Source organism: Rhinolophus hipposideros, assembly GCF_964194185.1.
Source record: "Rhinolophus hipposideros genome assembly, chromosome: 21".
In the NCBI taxonomy this organism is placed as follows: Eukaryota; Metazoa; Chordata; class Mammalia; order Chiroptera; family Rhinolophidae; genus Rhinolophus; species Rhinolophus hipposideros.
Window position 1 is genome coordinate 4837700 of NC_138067.1, and position 20938 is coordinate 4858637.

The 20938-nt window shown below is 45.8% G+C and overlaps 1 protein-coding gene across 2 annotated transcripts in view; it reads left to right on the forward strand.

Annotated features, from left to right (window-relative positions):
• The first annotated feature begins 18237 nt into the window (after nt 1-18237).
• Nucleotides 18238-20938, forward strand: part of TENT4B (terminal nucleotidyltransferase 4B) — a 51077-nt gene continuing 48376 nt past the window's right edge. The window contains exon 1 of one of the 2 annotated variants that reach the window (XM_081032161.1): nt 18238-18949. In XM_081032161.1, coding sequence (XP_080888287.1) covers nt 18324-18949 — 626 coding nt within the window. In that variant the 5' untranslated portion in view covers nt 18238-18323. The remainder of the gene's footprint in view (nt 18950-20938) is intronic. The other variant, XM_081032160.1, reaches the window with a different exon arrangement.

Genomic DNA, 20938 nt, shown 5'->3' on the forward strand with positions numbered 1-20938 from the left:
ATGCCTGTCCATGGAAAGGACAAATTCTTTTTGAATACAGGGACAACTGTCTTCAATTACTTCCCTTCAGTATGAGTATAACCAGGAAAAACACTTTCATACTCTCATTTGTGGGAACCAATTTCCTGAGTTTATGTAACATAAAAGATACTTAAACTTATTCAAGTAGAGTAGGGAGAAATGAAGTTTTTGGTTTTTATAGGTTTGTCTTTTTAAATGAATGCTGTTAAATTAAAGGAATAATGGAATTGTTTTTAAGGCCAGTGGGACAAGTACAGAACATGGGGCTGCAATGATTTCACAAAGCTGTTTGAAATAGTTGCCTGCTTTTTTCCTTTTTTTTTTTAATTTCAAAGATTAGTGTCTTTGAAATAAATTTGGAAGCAAGTCAGAAAAATGTTTGAAATCATTACAGTCTTTAAGACATAACACACTCTAATGAAATAAACAACTCCCTATTGTGCAATTCTTTTCATTAAAATTTACACATGAATTTTAGTGCACTTCCCAATTTGATAAAATAACCTGATGAATGACCAAAAGTAAGTTAAAGTTCTATATGAAAGATATGGAAGTTTTCACCTTTGGTCTTTCGGTCTCACCTTGAATTACAAGGTAATAGAAATTCTTAAAAAATTCAGAAGATGACATTTTCTGTTGTCCTAGTGAAAAAAAATTATACTTCCTTTCTATTTTTTAAAGCTATGTTTAATAAAAACATAATACATGTGTACGATAAACAGTGTAAACAATGTCAGAAGGAAGGCCTTGAAAAGTTTGGTCTCTCAGTTCCTCTCCCTAAAAGTCCCCCTACCAGTTTTGCATGTATCCTTCCAGAAAAGTCCTTGCAAACTGTTCCTGCCTGGTTAGTACACAAGTGGTAGGTAGAGTACTCTTTATACCGCTCAGTACCTTGTGCTGTGGGTTAGTAGCTCAGAGGTATTTCCATATCAATATAGGGAGAATTGCGCCCCCCTCCCTTATCCCCCAACCCCGATCCCCTACCCCATCCGTCTTTTTAGTAGCTCCATATCAGTATAGCGCCCAAAGGCTGGAACCATAATTTCATTAGTCTCCCCTTAGAGGGGGAGGCATGGCAGCACCGTCTAGGTCAAGAGATCAGACTTGGAAGCTGGATAGTCTGGGTTTGAATCCTGAGTGCCATTTCCTCACTGTGTTCATTGAGCAAATGACTTAATTTCTTTTCCTCGGTTTCCCCCCCTGAAAAAGGGAATAATGAAATTGGCCTCTTACTAGGTTTGTGGTGGGGGTTCAATGAGTTACTATTTGTATAACCCAGAAGAGGGCGTAACACATATGAAATGATATACAAATGTTCCTCACATGGAGGGACGTCATCTAGATTGTTTCCAGTCTTGCTGCTATAGACAACGCTGCAGTGAGTATTTTAGTACTCGTGTGAATGTCTATGCACAAGATCCTAGAACTTGAATTACTAAAGGGTAAGAAAAAATATATATATATGTACACGTAATACGTATTATATATTACAATGTCCCGTTATCAAAGAGCCTCCCACACCCCTCTTCCAAAATATCACACCCTATGCACACTCTACCCCATTACTCTGCTATATTTTTTACCTTTACGACTTAACCACCGTTTGACCTATACAGTTATTGAGGACATTATGTTTTTAATTCCATAAATTGGCCTAGATATTTTTTCTCTTTACATTTAGAAAGAAAAATAAGAACCAGAAACCTGAGAAAGCTCCTGCGTTCTAGACTTTTTCACTGCTTTCAAGAGGCCGCTGGGAAGAGCTGGGTTTCTGGAAGCAGCATGTTAAGTTGCGCTCACCGGCCTCTGTCCTGCTGGTGCTGAGGGGAGGACGTCACTTCCTCTCTGCCTGCCAGGGCCTAGCAGACGCCTCCCTGTGAGTCTCTGTGATGTGAGTGATGACACAGACAGACAAATAAATTCTGGAGGGAACAGAAGAGGCAATGACTTCTACTTAGAACTTTCAGGAAGAGAGACATGGCGGATGCTATCCCGCATTTCTCCCTGCATCCTTACCGCTGGTGCACACCAGCCTGACTTCAGCAGCCCACCCGCATTTCCTCCCCTGAGGACTTTCTTGGGCCCTTGGGTCCTCCTTTGCCCCAGCATGACAGGTCAGAAGTATAGAGAGTGGATGAGCCCCCCCACCACTAAACCCCCCATCAGTTATTGACAGGAAGAAGTGTACGAATACCTAGCACTCTTGCCCCTTGGATAGAATAGCCCTGAGGTCCCAGAGTTCTCCAGCAGGATTCAGTTTTAGTTTACTCACATTGATACCTGCTGAAAACAAGCCGTGGATGGCTGCCCTCCCTTTCCCATCAGAGTTCTCCTCTCCCCACTGTAGTGTTTCCTGGGAGCCCTCCCTCATAAACTGCTTATACTTGAAAGCTTGGCTCAGTGTCTGCTTCTGGGGGGAACCCAAAGCAATATAAGAAATGTTTAAGTTGTGTTTTAGGAGGAAAACGTGTGTGTGTGTAAGATTTGTAGGTTCATAAATTTCCTTTCTGGGTGTATAAGAGTTCTGTGCATTAGCTATGCCCATGGAGTACTGCTCGTCAATGTGCAGGGTGATTATCTTATATTCCTTGCTTTGGGATAGGAGATAATTCTCATTTCCATTTATCAAACTAATTTCCTTCTGCAGATAAAAAATTGCTTAAGTCTGTCCAAATAAATCTCTTTTAATAGAAATTACTTTGATGGATTAAATTATATTTAGATCCACGTAGGATCAGAATAATATAGCTGTTTGAACTGAAAACGATGTACTGAAAAAATACCAGTGGAAAAATATGATGCCACATCATTGCCAATTACATGGGAAGCATATTGAAGAGAGAGAAAAATCTTTCACACTCAAACTCCAAATTGCTGGTGGGTCAGAATTCCAAACAACGAACTTCAAGGCCAATTTTTGAAACCCAATCTGCGTGTGTGGATGGAAACACTTGCTGAGCTATATGTGAAATTGCAGTTGCAAAGCCAGTTGGTAAGTTCATGTCCAACGGGAATGAGATGAAATGAGGTACCGGAAAATCAGAGCAATGTACTCTCGTTTGAAAACTATGTTTTAATCCAGGAGAGATGACAGATGTGCAAAGTGTAGGAACTTGCTTATCCAAACCTTGCCTCCTTTTCTGCATCTGTCGAGAGGAATCATCTTGATGATTCTTTGGCTGGGTCTGGGGATTCATTTTAAAAATAGAAATGAACTCGTTATCAAAAGCCCTGCCTTGAAGAGGTAGAATGGCATGGGTTTGTATGTTATTCTATGATCTTCCTTATGATTATATAGCAAAAGATTGCAGACTACCTAAGGCCCATCACAGGGCTGTGGTTAAATCCCTACTGTGTCGTCTCACTGTGCAATTCTGTCTGGAGTAGAAAAAGGAGGAACCAGACCTTCCATACAAATATTGAGAAACCTCTAATATTGAGTGAAAAGAAAGTTACGGAACACAACGCACATCTGTGTTTTAAAAAGATACTATCTGTTTTTATAAACACACGTGTCTGTGTATCTTAGAGTGTGTATTACATTTTTTTTATTGTTTGTCTACCCTACTAGGCAGTTCGCTCTATAAAGGCAGGGACTGTGTTCTGTGTTTTGTTCACTGCTGCATTCTCAGCCTCCTTAGCAGGAGCTCAATAGTGATTTTTATTTACTTACTTTTGTGTGTTCCCTTTCTTTTGTGTGTGGTAAAACATACCTAACTTTAACATTTTCACCATTTTTAAGTGTACAGTTTAGTGGTTCTAAGGACACTCATTGTTTTGCAACCATCACTACCATCCACCTCTGTTTTTTGTTGTTGTTTTTTCAATTTCCCCAATTGAAATTCTGTATCTATTAAACATGAACTCTCCCTTCCCCCCAGCCTCTGGCAACCATCATTCTACTTTCTGTCTGGGTGGATTTCACTACTCAAGGTACCTCCTATGAGTGGAATCATACAATAGTTGTTATTTTGTGACTGGCTTATTTCACTTAACATGATGTCTTCAAGGTTCACCCATGGCATAGACTGTATCAGAGTTTTCTTTTTTTTTTTTTTATTGGGGTCGGGGAACAGGACATTATTGGGGAACAGTGTGTACTTCCAGGACTTTTTTCCAAGTCAAGTTGTTGTTCTTTCCGTCTTAGTTGTGGAGGGCGCAGCTCAGCTCCAGGTCCACTTAGAGTTGCTAGTTGCAGGGGGCGCAGCCCACCATCCCTTGTGGGAGTCGAACCAGCAACCTTGTGGTTGAGAGGATGCGCTCCAACCACCTGAGCCATCCGGGAGCTCAGCTCAAGGTGCCGTGTTCAATCTTAGTTGCAGGGGGCGCTGCCCACCATCCCTTGGGGGACTTGAGGAATCAAACTGGCAGCCTTGTGGTTGAGAGCCCACTGGCCCATGTGGGAATCGAACCAGCAGCCTTCGGAGTTAGGAGCACGGAGCTCCAACCGCCTGAGCCACCGGGCCCGCCCAGAGTTTCCTTTTAAAGACTGAATAATATGTCATTTAAGACTGAATACTATTCCGTCCACATTTGGTTTATCCAATCATCTGTTAATGGACACGTGGGTTGCTTCCAGCTGTTGGCTATTGTGAATAATGCTGCTATGAACATGAGTGTTTATATATCTGCTCAAGCCTCTGATTTCAGTTCTTTTGGATAAATACCCAGAAGTGGAATCGCTGGATCATATGGTAGTTCTATTATTATTTTTTCCAGGAACCAGCATGCTGTTTCCCACCAACACAAGGATTGCAGCTTCTCTAGACCCTTGACAACACTTGTTATTTTCTATGTTGTGGCACTAGTCGTCCTAGTGGGTACAAAGTGGTCAACAGTTCTTTTTTGAATGGACTAACAATACCTAGAAACTGCAATAATTACAATTTATTGCACTGTGTCTTGTTTAAGGATGTTAGTGTTATCAAAAGGATACTTGTATTCTTTTGAGATGGCTAGACTGTTTCAGTTCAATTCAACAGCAAGAACATTGGCATGTCCATTTTACAGAAGACATCTAATAGGCCCTAAAACAGAATATACTGTTAATCCCAAATTACTGCTTCAATTAAGATAAACAATGTCCATTGTCAAAGAGGGACTGTATTAAAAGATCTCTCAAGATCCCGTCCTATACAGTCTCATTAATGACATATAATTAAATATTTAAACGAAATAAAAAGTAACATTCATCCCCCCAAAATTAAACATAGAATTAACATATGACTCAGAAATCCCACCGCCAGGTATGTATGTACCCAAAAGAACTGAAAACAGGTATTTGAATAGTAAGTTGCACGTGAATGTTCATAGCGGTACCATTCACAATAGCCAAGAGGTGGAAACAACCCAAATGCCCTTTAATAGATCAATGGCCAAACTAAATATAGTATATTCATCCAATGAAATATTATTCAGCCTTAAAAAAGGAATGAAGTTAGATCCATGCTACAACATGGATGAACCTTGAAAACATCCTAAGTGAAAGGAGCCAGACACAAAGGCCACATGTTATGATTCCACTGATATGAAATATTCAGAATAGACAAAACCATGGAGACAGAAAACAGTTTAGTGGTTACCAGGAGCTGGGGGAGGGAAGAATGCGGAACGGCTGCCCATTCGGGGTGATGAAAATGTCTAAAACTGGGTAGAGGTGACGGTGGCATAACATTGTCAGTGTACTAAGTGCCACTGAATTGTACACTTTTCAATGGTTAAAATGGTGAGTTTTTTTGCTATGTGAATTTTACCTCAATTAAAAAAAAGAGTAACATACCTCCACCAGCAGTGAGGGTGGGCAAAGCACAAGCAGTATAGAGGGGAGAAGGAATAAACCCATGCCCCAAGTCCATTCCTCAGCGGTAATGACCGTCAACGGTTTCTTGTAAATCTGTCCAAAAAACATTGATGCTTAAGCTCTTTTTTTTTCAACAGAAATTGGATTGTATTCTACACACTGCTGTGCACCATGCCTTTTCCCACTTAATGATATATTTTAGTGAATTCTCCATGTCAACATGTGTAGTGCTGGCTCACTCATTTTAATAGTTGTGCAGTAGTATTTTATTGACTGAATGTGTCTTAACTTGTTTAACTAGCCCCCTCCTGATGGATGGTTAGGTGGTTGACAGTTTGGGGCTGCTGCAGACAATGCAACTTGACACATTCTTCCTTAAAGATCTTCGTGCACATAGGTACACACACATGTAGGAGAAACTTCTGAAACTGGAATTGCTGGGTGGTATGAACCATATTGTGACATCCCTCCAAGTCCCCACCCAGCATTCATATGTGAAGCCCTAACCCCAATGTGACTGTATTTGGAGACAGGGCCTTTCGGGAGGAAATTAAGGTTAAGTCAGGCCATAAGGATGGGGCTCTAATTTAAGCAGACTAGTATCCTTGTAAGAAGATGAAGCGACACTAGAGATCTCTCTGTTTCTGCAGGCGCACAGGTTAGGACACAGGATAAAGAGGCCACCTTCAAGCCAGGAAGAGAGCTCTCACCAGAAACCAACCCCAGGGGCACCTTGGTCTTGGACTCCAGCCTCCAGAACTGTAAGAACATAAATTTCTGTTGTTTAAGCCTCGCAGTCTGTGGCATTCTGTTACGGCAGCCCGAGCAGACTGACACACTGAGTTGAAGGATATACACAGTTTTACTTTGACAGGTGGCACCCAAATCGTGCTCCAAAGCTTGTGCTCCACTTCACACGTCCACATGTGTGAACAGGATCTGTTTCTCCCGTACCCTCACCAGCACTGGATATGGTCACACTCTTTCATCTCGTCAATCTGAGAACACAAACAAGGTACGTATTTGAATACTTCATGCTGAGATTCTTCCAAACGCGTGTGTGACTTTTAATGAATGACTTCCTCGTCCTTCGTCTCCATCCCTGGAAGCCCATTAGACGGTATACCACCCCCCCCGCAGGGATGTGGTGTCAAGTGATGCTCTTCTTCACTTTCAGTTCCTCTTGCTCCTTTCCTAGTTCATGACTTGAAATGGCTCTAAGAGAAATAAAGATAAGAGAACATTATTGAGGGCAGGGGTCTCTCATATTTGGTAGTAAGGTATTTTAGTCACAGTGATTTGGGAAAATGAGCTATAGTTTATACAACATTATAGAGGAACATAAGCGTCCACTGGAGTTAGATTTTCTCAAGTGCCTGATGACAATGTGAGATGGATCTGAACAGTTTTAAAACAGAAGTGGGCATTCCGTGTGTCCACCGCACTGTGGGAAGTAGGGCCGAGAGGATGTACAATTTTCGTTCTTTGAAATATGTTGAGCTAGATGCTGCTCCACCATACTTCTTTCCTCCTTCTCATCACCTGGGATTCCAAGGATGTGTCACCAGAAAGCTCTCCTCCAAGGGCTCCCACGTGCCCCATTCAAGTTCTGCGTCCGTCAGGCCTGTCTTCCAGGACCTGCATTTCAGACAATGGAAAAAAGATTTGGCTACAGTGACATATATTGACTAGGAAACACACGCATACACCTGTGGACCAAAGGAGTGTGAACAAGGCCCCTGACATGTCTCTCTGTACCCCAGTGTGAAATGTTGGTGGAATGAATGAATGAATGAATGGCCAAGATATTAAGTAGTTAAGTATTCAAATGCTTAATGGGAAGGATGTTATTTTGGCCGAGGCTGAGTACACCTTTTGATCTTCATAGGATTCAAAGTCATGACCTTGTAGCCACATTGGCAAGATGTGTGGCTTGAACAATCAAGCTGACATGGCTTTAGTGTCACCTGTGCGAAATTGTAATGTTTTACACACACACACACACACACACACACACACACACAACTAATTACCATTTAAGAAGCTAGACAGAAATGATATTTTGTAACTCACTGGTTTTCAGCCATCCACTCACAGATGTTGATTAATCATTGAACATTCATGTGGTTGTGCATTGTCATGTCCAGTTTTCGAACTCTGAACAAGGGTCAGTAAGCATATGTTTCTGTGCTTACAGTCCCTCCCTAATTACCGAGAGTGAATAACTGTGTCTCAGATATTCTCTAGAGCCCGAGAAGAAACGACTCTCAGTAGAGCTTAAATTTGTGATATAGGCTAGTTTCAAAAGAGGTCAAGGGCTACCAGTGTGACACTGCTCCACTTTTTGTAAGTGATAATCTGGGCAGTTTCTACCTGTGGCACCTGGTGCGTGGCCTCCCAGACCTGTAGCTGTACTTTCTGACTCAGTTTTTCTTGCTTTGTAATGGATTCTGTCCATTTATCCTCAGTCTGCAAACTTCCGATTGACTTTTTTTCACTTCCACCACACAAATATGGAAATTGTCCCCCATCATTTTGGCTGCACTTTTCAGAGTCTATTAGACCATCCCAAAACTCCAGGGTAACTCCATACCTTAAATTATTTGATTTTTTTCTTGAATGAAATGCCTTTTAGGCTAGATACACAATAACAATAAGGGGGAAAGGTTGGCCTCCTTTGTCCTGCATTTTACTTTAGAAAAGGCCCTTGTGGTTTGGCTCACACATGTCTGGAAACAAAATTTGCCTTTCTGCTTCTCTGTGATGCAGTCAAGTTCAAAGCATTTACTTCTGTCTGTAGCAGTTCTTTTGTTGAATATGCACACCAGGAAACATCCCGGAGGGGGACAAGGTGGAAATGAATAGACTAGGGTGCCACTTGGACGGGGAAGGCAGAGCACTGAGTAAAGGAGTTAAGTGCTGAAAAAGTGATTTTTCTTTGGAAACCATTAAAACTTGAAGTTACATGGGCTATTGTATTTTGGCGTGTATGTGTTCTGTGTGTGTGTTTAAGTGACATAGAGTAAAACACATTTTCAAGGGGCCGGCCCGGTGGCTCAGGCGGTTAGAGCTCCGTGCTCCTAACTCCAAAGGCTGTCGGTTCGATCCCCACATGGGCCAGTGGGCTCTCAACCACAAGGTTGCAGTTCAATTCCTCCAGTCTCCCAAGGGATGGTGGGCAGCGCCCCCTGCAACCAAATTCAACACAGCAGCTTGAGCTGAGCTGTTGCTGAGCTGTTGCTGAGCTCCCGGATGGCTCAGTTGGTTGGAGCACGTCCTCTCAACAACAAGGTTGCCAGTTCGAGTCCCGCAAGGGATAGTGGGCTGCACCCCCTGCAACTGGCAATGGCAACTGGACCTGGAGCTGAGCTGCGCCCTTCGCAACTAAGACTGAAAGAACCACAACTTGAAGCTGAACGACACCCTCCACAACTAAGATTGAAAGGTCAACTTAACTTGGAAAAAAGTCCTGGAAGTACACACCGTTTTTTAAGTACACACCGTTTCCCAAGAAAATCTGTTCCCCTTCCCCAATAAAGTCTTTTAAAAAAAAACAACACATTTTCAAGCAGTTCAGAAGGGTATAAAATGAGAGAAAAGTCTCCCTCCTTTGTGGATTTCTCGTCTCTCATTTCACTCCCCGGGCTTCTGTCAGTTTCTTGTATACCTTTTTAGAGGTATTCTACATTTGTGTACATGTACACATAGACACACACACACACACACACACACACACACATGACTGGTAGCGTATTGTAACACTGCTGTCCACTCTGCTCTGTTTTGTATTTCCATAATAATATATTCAATTCAACAAATATTATCGGGCATCTGGTAGATCGTGGATCCTGGTCTAAGTACACAGGAGAGAGCAATGAGCAAAACAAACTGTTATTTTCTATTGCCGAGTAACAAGTCACCACAAATTTAGCTGCTTAAAACAACAGACATTTATTATCTCTCAGTTTCTGTGGGCCAAGTGTCTGGGCACAGCTTAGGGGCGTTCTCTGCTTCAGCTTCTTACCAGGCTGCAGTCGGAGGTCGGCTGGGCTGCATTCTCATCCAGAGACTCAACAGGAGAAGAATCTGCTTCCACGCTCACTCCAGTTGTCACAGAAATTCGTTTCCTGTGTGTGGAATGAGAGCTTTGTTTTTTTACGGGCTGTTCAGAGGCCGTCAGTTCCGGGGGCTGCCCTCAGGCAGTTCACAGCAGCGGCCTGCTTCTTTGAGGTGAGCTGGAGCATGGGAGTCCGCTAGCAGGACGCAGTCTTATATTAAGGAACATTTTCAGGGGCATGCCACCCCATCACTGTGCCATATGCTATTAGTTAGAAACAGGTTCTTCCTACACTGAAGGGGAGGCAATTACACAAAGATGTGAACACCAGGAAGTGGGGATGAGGGGACATCTTAGAGTCCATCCATCTGCCTCACACACCAAGGACCTGCGGTCACGCAACTCACGCTTTAGTGGGGGAAGATGGACAACAGAGGAATAGACACATAAATGTTGGGTGCTGTAGAAAAGGCTAAAGCAGAATGATAAAGCTGGCTAAATGGAACAGAAGAAAAGGAGCATCGTTCTAGAAGATGGCAGTTGGGGGAAGGCTTCTTGGGGCAGCGACATTGGACCCGAAGGAAGTGGGGTGCTGCAGCCCAGCTGGGGACAAGCAAGTGTGCAGCCCTGCCTATGAGCGTTGGTGACTTCTGTAACAGTGAGCGGGCCAGTGGGGCTGGACCTATTGTCAGGGAGTACGACCTGAGGCCGTGGAGTCTGATCAGGTAGGTCCTTGTGGATGGAAGGATCTCTGAGAGCTGCATAGCTGTTGGAAAATTTGGGGCCTAAGAGTAAGACCGTTTGGCTTATCTTGCAAAGGGTCCCATTGTTCCTGGGATGAGGGCAGACTGAAGGGAGGCATCAGTGAAGCAGGGAAACCTGTTTGCATGATGTTGACAAGAAGCAATTCTTGTCAAGAATTGGTTTGGACTGCGGCGGTGCTGCTGTGTTTCCTAGAAAGTGCGCAGCTGTAGTCTGAAGGTACAGGCTGCAGCACCCACTGATGGAGAAATGGATGTGTGGGGAGAGGAAAGGGAGAACTTATGGGTGATAGCAAGGGTTTTGGCCTGAGCTACTTGAAGAGTGCGGTCACCATTTACTAGACGCACAAGACAGTGAGTGAGAAGAATGGGTTTTAGCAGCAAAATTCTAGAGTTTGACTTCATACATTTTAAGGAAAGTGATAGTCTCAAATTTGTACTTTTAAAAGTTCACTCTGGGTGCTGTGAAATGTTGGATCAAAGGGGTTAAAGTGTGGACACTCTGAGACCAACATTTGGGAAGGTGTGGGGAGAGAGCCTAAGCAGGAAGTGATGGTGGTCAGGCTCAGTGGATAGGGTGGGAGTAAAGGGGAGAGAATGGACTTGAGAAGGTTCTGGAGGTGAAATAAGGAAGGTCTGGGGCTTGTCTGAATGGAGGAGGAACCGTTTTGTTGGGGGAATATCATACTTGTCTAACAGACATAAAGCAGAAGGTGACTCTCAAAACCAGAACAATAGTGAAATCGTGTTTTCCACAGGGGCTCTGGAAACTTCTTTCATGACAAAGTGTCTTAGTTCAGGCTGCGATACCAGAATACAACAGACTTGGTGGGTTATGAACAACAGAAATTTAGTTCTCACAGTTCTAGAGACTGGAAGTCCAAGATGAGGGATCCACCATGGTGAGATTCTGGTGAGGGCCCTCTTCCGGGTTACAGACCACTGACTTTTTGTTTTGTCCTCACATGGTGGAGAGCAGAAAGGTAGCAAGTTCTCTCGTGACTCTTATAGAGGCACCAATCCCATTCAGGAGGGGCCCATCCTCGTGACCTCATCTAATCCTCATCACTTCCTATACCATCACACTGGGGAGTAAGGTTCAATACATGAATTTTGGGAGGACATAAACATTTAATCCATAACATTCTGACCCTGGACACCCCAAATTCATGTCCTTCTCACATGCAAAACACATTCATTCCATCTCCAATATCCCAAAAGTCTTAACTCATTCCAGCATCAACTCTCAAGTCTGCAGCCTAAGTCTCATCTAAATACCATTTAAATCAGGTATGGGTGGGACTCCTCTCCAGATGTGAACCTATGAAGCCACACAAGGTATGTGCTTCCAAAATACAATGCTGGGACAGGCATAGGACAGACATCCATTCTAAGAGGGATGTCTTCCAACAGAGAAGAAGGTAGAGGTGATGAGTCTCAAGTAGGTCTAAGATCTAGCAAAGCAAACTTCATGAGATCTTTAGGCTCCAGAATAATCCTCTTTGGCTCCATCCATCTCTGCCCTCCAGGCTCATTGGGGCAGAAATCTCACCTTCCTGACCCACTGGGGTGGTGGTCCCACCTCTGCTGAGGTGGAGGTAATGCCCCAATGCTCTACTAAGCAGGAGTCAGCCACCAGGGCTCTGCTAGACAGTCCCATACCCACAACTCCTGGCAGCCCTGCCCCTATGGCTCTGGACAGAGGCTGTCTGGCCTGTTGAAAGGTAGGAAATGGTCTCTTTTGAAACCGAGGAGCGAGCCCTATTGAAATCTGAATCGCCTTTGGGGTCCTTCGTGCTTTGTCTTGAATAATAGTGCACTGTTTCAGCCAAATAGCTCTATGGTCTCATCCTTCAAAATCTATGAAGTCTGACAGCCTTCCTTCATTCCTTCCCATCTTCTCCTTCAGTTCAAACTGGAAGTTTTCTTTCTGGGGTGGTTGATTAATCTGTGGTTCACATCCATACTCATTTCCCAATGTCCCAAATGGTCTCTTGGCTGTATCCTTAGCGTTCTCATTTTTTTGCAATATGGACAGGTGAAGAATTTTCAAAATCATTAAGTTCTGCTTTCTTTTTGCTTAACAATTCTGTCTTTAAGTCCTTTCTGTCTCCTTGAATTTTACTCTAAGCAGCCAAGAGGAGCCAAGCCATACCTTCACCACTTTTTTTGAAATCACTTCAGTTAAATATCCAATGTTATTGCTTACAAGTTCTACCTTCCACAGAACAATAGAACACGAGCACAATTCAGCCAGGTTCTTTGCCACTTCATAACAAGAATCACCTTTCCCCCAGTTTCCAATAACATGTTTCTCATTTCTACTTGAGACCTCACCAGAATGGCCTTTACCGTCCATGTTTCTACCAACCTACCATTCACTACTTAGGTGTTCTCAGAGAAGACTGAGGCTCTCTCTGCAGTTCTCTTTCTCAGCTCTCACCAGAATCGCCTTTGAGGGTCTGTTCATGGCAGTGTAGGCTTTTTCTAGCATTGTATCTCTAAAATCCTCCAGTCTGTACCCATCACCAAGTTCCAAAGCCACCTCTGTATTTTTAGATATTTGTTACAGCAGCACCCCCCCACACTCCTCAGTCCCAATTTACTGTATTAGTCAGGGTTCTCCAGAGAAACAGACGCATATATATATACAAATATATATATTTATATATACACATTAATATGTATATGATGTATTCGGGTTTAGTATATATAATAGATAGTAGCCATAGATGGAGATTCATATGGAGATTTATTATGAGGAATTAGGCACGCCAAATCTCATGATCTGATGTCTGCAGCTGAACACCCAGTAAAACTGGTGGTGTAATTCAGTATGAGCCTGAAGGCCGGAGAACTAGGGACGCCAATGGTGTAAATCTCAGTCCAAGGGCAGGAGAAGACGAAATGTGATGTCCCAGCTCAAAGAGCAAGACAGGAAAACAGGAGCAAATTCCTCCTTCTTCTACCTTTTTATTCTAATTCAGGCCTCAGCCAATAGGAGAAGACCCATCCACATCAGATTCAGATGCTGGGCTCACCGGAAAAAATCCTCACACATACACCCGAAATAATATTTAATCTGGGCGCTCCATGGCGAGTCAAGTTGACACATAAAATTAACCACGATACCAAATAACTCTTCTTTGAGGAGAAGGTCTGAACTGCATTTCAAGTTATGTAGGTTCTAGCAAGAGAATATTCTGGAATAAGTCTTTGGCCTTTGTCTTCAGAAATGGAATTTCTCTACTTGGGCTGTTTAATAAGTTGACAAAAGCAGTTATGGTTAGCATTTCTTAGGCAAGACCATCTTATTTGGAGTCTTCTCTCTCATCCACAGACTGCAACACAGTGATAAGTTAAAAAGAAATGGTATAATGAGTTATTTGGATGTTGGATCTTGCTGGAGTTTCTGGGCTCTCTCCAGAGAGTGGCTGCCCAGGGCCCATCACCTGCTTTGCATGCTCATGGCCGAGGATGTTACTTGCTGTACAACAGCAAAAAAGAGAGAAGGAGCTGCCTTAATAACCTACAGGAAACTTGATTCTGAAAAATTATGAAAAAATGCACCCATTCTGGCAGTGTTTTGTTTTTATTGTCATTAGGCTAGAAGCAATTCTCTGTGGGGGCTTTAGCTGCCACCAAGGTCAAAATCTATAGAAACACCACTCAAAACAGAGAAAAGGCAAACCTCTAGAGATAGAAAGTAGATTAGTAGTTGCCCAGAGCTGGGGTTGGGAAAGGGATTGACTGCAAATGAGCCCTAGAGATCTTTTGGGGGTTGAAAATATTCCCAAATTGGATTGTGGTGATGGTTACATAACTCTTACTGAAAACATTAAATTATACACTTAAAAAGAGCAAATTTTACAGTATATCAATTATACTATAAAGCTCTTAATCTCTCTCTCTCTCTCTCTCTTTCTCTCTCTCTCTCCAAAGATCCCAGAAAGGTACACAACTTGAACACTTTTGTTTCTAAACAGGAGTGGAAGAAACTCTGTCCAGAACAAGGTATAGGCTTCCACATTGCCTATTATTTTGAAGTTTCATTGAAAAAAATTACCCTACTTGGAATCTTCTTTGTATTCATTTCATGAAGGAAAAAAAAATATGGTATAATGATGTATATTTTGTGCAAAAAATGGAAAGTTTCCAAATGGGGCCTAAGCCCAAGATATTAATTGATACCTGGAAAAAATGTTTCACAACCAGAACACGGAAAACACTAATAACTGTAACTATATATATACATACATATATATACATACATATATACATATATGTATGTATACACCCTGGTTCCCTGAAAATAAGACCTAGCTGGACCATCAGCTCTAATGCATCTTTTAGAGCAAAAATTAATATAAGACCCAGACTTATTTTACTATAAGACCGGGTATAATATTAATATAATATAATATAATATCATATAATATATAATATAATATACAATATAATATAATAAATATAATATACTATAAAAGTCCGGGTCTTATATAAGACCAGGTCTTATATTAATTTTTGCTCCACAAGACTCATTAGAGCTGATGGTCCGGCTAGGTCTTATTTTCGGGGAAACATGTTTTATATATATAAAAGTCATGGTTCTTATAACTCTGGAGTGGAATAAAATAATCACATACTGCCTAAAATTTAATTATAATGACAATGATTATTAATACCATGTAGTAGTATGTATGTACTATTATACCGTTCTATTTTATTGAAGTTAATAAATCAATGAAACATTTACATTTCAGACAAAAACTGCATATTTGTTGGAGAAAGTGAACACATTTTCGGGTAATGTAAAATTCCCTACTGTTTCACTTTAGACTGGATTGTTGAGGAAACTTCCAGAAGAGCTACTTTATGATTCTATACCATGGTACACATTTAACACTCAGTTACGGTGCCGTATCATCTTGCACACAAAGTATATTCCTGCCTCAGCGCCTTTGCACGTGCTGTTCCCTAGGCCCCACCGGTCATTCCCTAGATGGCCATGGTCTGCTGCCTCACTTAAGTCCCTGCTCAAATATCGCTTCCTCAGAGCAGGCTTCCCTGATCAGCCCATCTAAAAATAACACACCGTCACCATCCCTGTAGCCTGCTTTCTTTTTCTTCATTGCACTTAACCATTGTCTGACCTTATACGCTTGCCCTCCCCACTAGAATGTAAGCTCCATGAAGGCAGGGACTTCATCAGTATTGTTCATTGCTGTGTCCCCCGATTCTGGTACTTAATAATTGCTCAAGACATATTTGTTGAATTAATTGAATGAATTGCAATTTGGCTTTAAATATTTACCTCTTTTGCCTCCCTAACCAGACAGTAAATTCCTGGAAGGCTGCCAAAGGCCCTGGTTGCTTATTTAGCTTTTCTAAAGCAATTATAGCTCCATTCTGCGCGGCTGATAGACATTCAGCCCAGATTTCCTGAATGAATGCCCTGGAACCCGAGCGTGGGACAAGGCTAACCAGTCTGCACCCCCACAGGACAGCAGGAACAGGAACGTCTGGCCTTTCAGCCCGCACTTTACAAGGTACTTTTATGAATATTAACTCATTGATCATTTTGCCAATTCTGTAGTAGTTCCTAAGGTTTGCCTGAAGAAAAGAACACTTGGATACAACGAATGTTAATTTCTGGCACGTACCATTACTAATTTTCAATATTTTTTTTGAGGGAGGTCTTAGATGTCAGTGGCATTTAAGGTGTTCTTGGACATCTGAAAAAGTATTTGAAAAGACTGAATCACATTTAAAATAAGTAAAAATAAGAAAGACGATCTTCATATAAATGTGTGCCCGGAGGGATTTTTGGAAGAGTGTTTAACAAAGTCTTCATGGTGGTTATTTCTAGATGGTGGAACATTGATGTTTTTTTGTTCAGCTTTCCGGTTTTTCTTTTGAATTTTGAAAACAAATTGGAAGTCGTCGAAAGAAACCTATTTCTGTACAATGCTTTATGTTTGTTTGTCAGTGTGCATAGCATAAAAAAATACCACTGCTCATTTTCCTGGCTGTGTAATTCTCAGTATGTAGCAAATTTCACTCTGCGAAAACTCTTAATACTGATTTGTAGTAAAGCACCAACAAATACAATGAACCAAATTCTGAAGGTTTTTTTTTTTTTTGTATGTTTTCTATATTTATGGTCATGTTATTGTCTCAGCAAGAAAATAGAGCAATGCTTCGTGTTTGAGTTTTTCATCATTTGCCAAAAAAACTTTCCAGGATATTGAGCTCCCAAAACATAAGGTAAATTCGAGCGCAGGAACTTGCTCTGTACTTTGGACTCCCCTTAGAGGGCACCGTGAAATGTGCTCCTTTTCCCTCATGTTTTAAGACACTTAAAATTCCCTTGTCTTTTTTACCTTAGGGAATCGGGAAGATATGCAAATAACCACCGCGTGGAAAATCTCTACCGAGGCCACCAACAGGGTCCTCATTTCTGGCTGAACTGCGTTTCCTGTTAATTCTGAACTAAGGGCTTTCCAAGGGTGCTGGGGCACCCTAGGGCGAGCGAAGTTTCGTTACACACCCAGCAGCGCGTGTGTTCCCGTGCACCCGCGCGTTCGTGTGCGTGGCCGTGGAAAGTAGCTTTTGAGCCCATGGCTTACGCACTCAACGAAGACGCGCGTGCAGCCACGCAGGTGGGCGCCGGCTTCTCGTCTCGGGTGGGCTGGGGGCTCCTCCGCCACCCCTGCGGCCCCCCACGCAGGCCAGGGCGCGGCAGGACCGGCGCAGGGAGCGCGGCGGCCGGGCGGCGGGGAAACCCGCGCAGCGTGGGCCCTGGCAGGGTGCTGTGCACGTGCCCGAGGGGTGGCGGGACACCTCCTCCCTCCCGGAGGTGCGCTGAGCGCCGAGACCTCGGGACAGGTCAGCGGAGCCAAGGAGATCCCGGACGCCGCTGGGTGGGGGAGGGCGCAATGGGCGGGGCGGCGCCTCCCACAATCCGTTCCCCGCGGAGCTGACGGCGACTTCCACCCGGCATCACGCAGTCTCAGGGACGCCGACACCGAGACCGCGGGTGGCGCGCGCGTGAAGGGCATCCGGATGCCCAGGTACGTGAGGCTCGTTCCCCAGGAGGCGCGAGGACGGTTAGGCCGGGCGGTTTCGGCCTCCAACGCGACGCGCCGCGGTCTCTGTGACGCGCGACTAGGCCTCCGGGGCTGACCCGGCGGCGCGGCGGGGGCGGGGCGAGCGCGGGAGGGCGGGGCGAGCGCCAGGGGGCGGGGCGGGGCGGAGCGAGGCGGAGCGAGCGGGGCGGAGCCGGCCGAGGCCCCGCCCCGCGGTCGGAAGAGCGAGACGCTACGGAGCAGGCGCGTCCCGCAGCTCCTGCTGTTGCTGCCGCTCGCCCTTCTCTGGAGCCGCCGCTGCGGCCGCCATTTGCACGGGGACCCCGGTGACAGGGGCTCGGCCGAGGGGCGGAGGGAGGGGGGAGGGCCCGCGGAGCCCCCGAGGGCGGGAGCGACGCCGCCGGCGCCGTCGGGCTCCCTGCGCGACCGCGCCGCCCGTGGCTGGTCCCGAGCAGCAGCGCAGCAGCAGCGGCGTCGGCAGCAGCCACAGCAGCAGCAGCAGCCGAGGCCGGGCGTGCGCCTGAGGCGCGGCGGCGGCGGCGGCGGCGGCCCTGCGGGCGGCCGGGAGGGGCGGAGGCAGCGGCCGCCGCCGTTTGATGGATCCGAGGATCGCCTGGTTCCAGCCAGAGCAGCTCGGACCGTCCAACAGTCTGTGGATGCAGATCTGGGAGACGACCCAGGGGCTGAGGAACCTGTACTTCAACCACCACTGTCACAGCAGCGGCGGCGCGAGCGGCGGCACGGCCACCGGCGGGAGCGGCAGCGGCGGCGGCAGCCTCGGCGGCGCGGCCCCGGCCCCGGCCCCGGCCCCGGCCCCGGCGGGCATGTACCGCTCGGGGGAGCGCCTGCAGGGCGGCCACGCGCCGGCGGCGGAGTCCCGGGACTTCCTGCCCCTGGAGACGACCAACAACAACAACAACCACCACCAGCCCGCGGCCTGGGCCCGCCGGGCCGTCGCGGGCCCCTCGGCGGCGCTGTCCCCGCCGGCGGCGCCGTCCCCGCACTCCTCGGCCGCGGTCCCCGCCGCGGAGCCCGCCGACCCGACCTCGGGCAGCAGCAACAAGCGCAAGCGCGACAACAAGGCCAGCACCTACGGACTCAACTACAGCCTGCTGCAGCCCGGCGGGGCGCGCGCGGCGGGCGGCGGCCGGGCGGACGGCGGCGGGGGCGTGTACAGCGGGACCCCGTGGAAGCGGAGGAACTACAACCAGGGCGTCGTGGGGTGAGTGGGGCCCTGCGGCCGGCCCGGCCCCTGCACACGCGCGGCGGGACCCACGCCCACAGCGGGGGCCCGGGTGGGGGGCCTGACGGGCACCCCTGCGTCCCTCCGCGTGCGCGCCCGGGCCCCCGACCCCCCGTGACGGCCCACAGCCCCGCCCCTGCCCCCCGGCCACACGCCCTTTCGGGACACCCACCCTCCGCTCACCCCGAGTCACCCCCACGCCCCCTGCTGCCCCTCCGCAGCTTCCCCGGCCCCCCCTCACCACCCGTTCTTTCTTCCCACCCCCCTCGGTCAAACACGCCGTCCCGGATCCCTCCTCCCGGCCTTCGCCGCCGCGCTCCCGCCGTCACAGCCCAGGACGGGGCCGCTTAGCACGGGGAGAGCACTCATTCCCCGACAACACTCCTGTGCCCGGGCCTTTTGGGGGAAGGACCTGGAGGTGCCTTCCTTGCCAAGGATAGAAACTTCCAGAACGCTCCTCCCCCTCCCCCAATCCCAAACAGAAAGCATCAGCCTTGTAAGGCTTTGCGTGCTGTTGACCCATCTTATATATATTTTTTTTATTTCAAAAAAATTGCCTGTCTTGGCGATGCCTCGTTCTGTGGGGAGTGACGAATGGGGTGACAGCTAAGTTTAGGCTGGTCGAGGTGGCGAGGTCTTCTTCTGAGGCCGATAGAACTTTCCAGGAGTTCACGGTCCTTGGCCCCAGCTTCTGTCTGTAAAGTTGTCATCCTGGCAAAGACAGCCAGTGCTTTTCATTCTAGGGGGTAACTTTATGCTAATGAGGGAATATTGCACCACGAATGACTGTTTAAAGTTCAGCTGTTACAAAATTCAATTTTACCTGACCCCTTGTGAATTATGTGCACATAAGCAAGGAATGGTTTCAGCTAGACTTCCCTTCTGGAAAAGCCCCTGTGCTGGAGGAGGTTACTGAATCTCTTTTTTGGGGGCCAGGGGAGGGGGCATGTTTTTGTGTGTGTGTGTGTGTGTTTACTCTGAGTATGGAGAATGAGCTTTCAAAATGCTTTTCATTTTTTCAGACCCCACTTTACAATGGGACTACAGTAGGCAAATGAAATCACTGTTTGTAATCCTTCGTGAAACCTTTTCTTAGATTCACTCATTCAGATCTGCCTGCTTTGGCAAGCAGACAATTCTGTGGACCTTTTTGAAGGTCTGGGTAAAATGAGTTGGTGGGTTCCATCTGCTTCTAGCGAGCCGGTGTGTGCTATATGCTACCATTGCAGCTCCCACCCTCTATGGATAAAGCGGCCAAGCGTTTCAGGGCTGGCACTGGGGTTCCTGTCAAACCTGCCTCACGCTCTGGAGGTGAACCTTGTAGGGTTGAGTCCTCTGTTGCTCAGCTTCAAGGGCGCTCTCCATGGTCATCACGATTTAATAAAGGGTTCATGGTTCCATCCTGTTAGTATTTCCAAGACGAGGCTTAAACCTGTGGCGTAGTGACCAGCAAATTGATATTGAGGGGTTCTCGTAGTTAGTTTCATTTCACAGGAATAAGCTCCAGTTAAGTAATCACTGTCAACTCAAACCTTGAAGTTCCCTAATTTCATTTTACGGAAGCTGCTTCTGGCAAAAATACATTATAAATCCAAAATGCTGGCCGCCTCTCTTTCTGATAGATTAGAAACTGTCCTGTCCTCTACTTGCTATTTGTTGTCTAGGACACTGTAAAAGGGTCACATTTGAACTTATATAGAAGCAAGGTGGTCTTGTTCCTGACTCAGATATTGCATTGCCCTCAGAGGGATTAAGGAGAGGGATTTCTATTTCCCAGAGGGATTACTGTTTAAAAACTGATCGTAAACCTGTGTTAAACCTGCTTATCAATTTATCAGACTTTCCATTCTTTTGTCTCTTCCTCTAGAGCATGTCAGCAATTAAAAATTGTTTTATTTTGTTAAGCGGTTCCTAAGAGAGTTTTTGTGAGAGTGTCTGGGTGCTTAAACATTCTTGTTTTGATTTAAG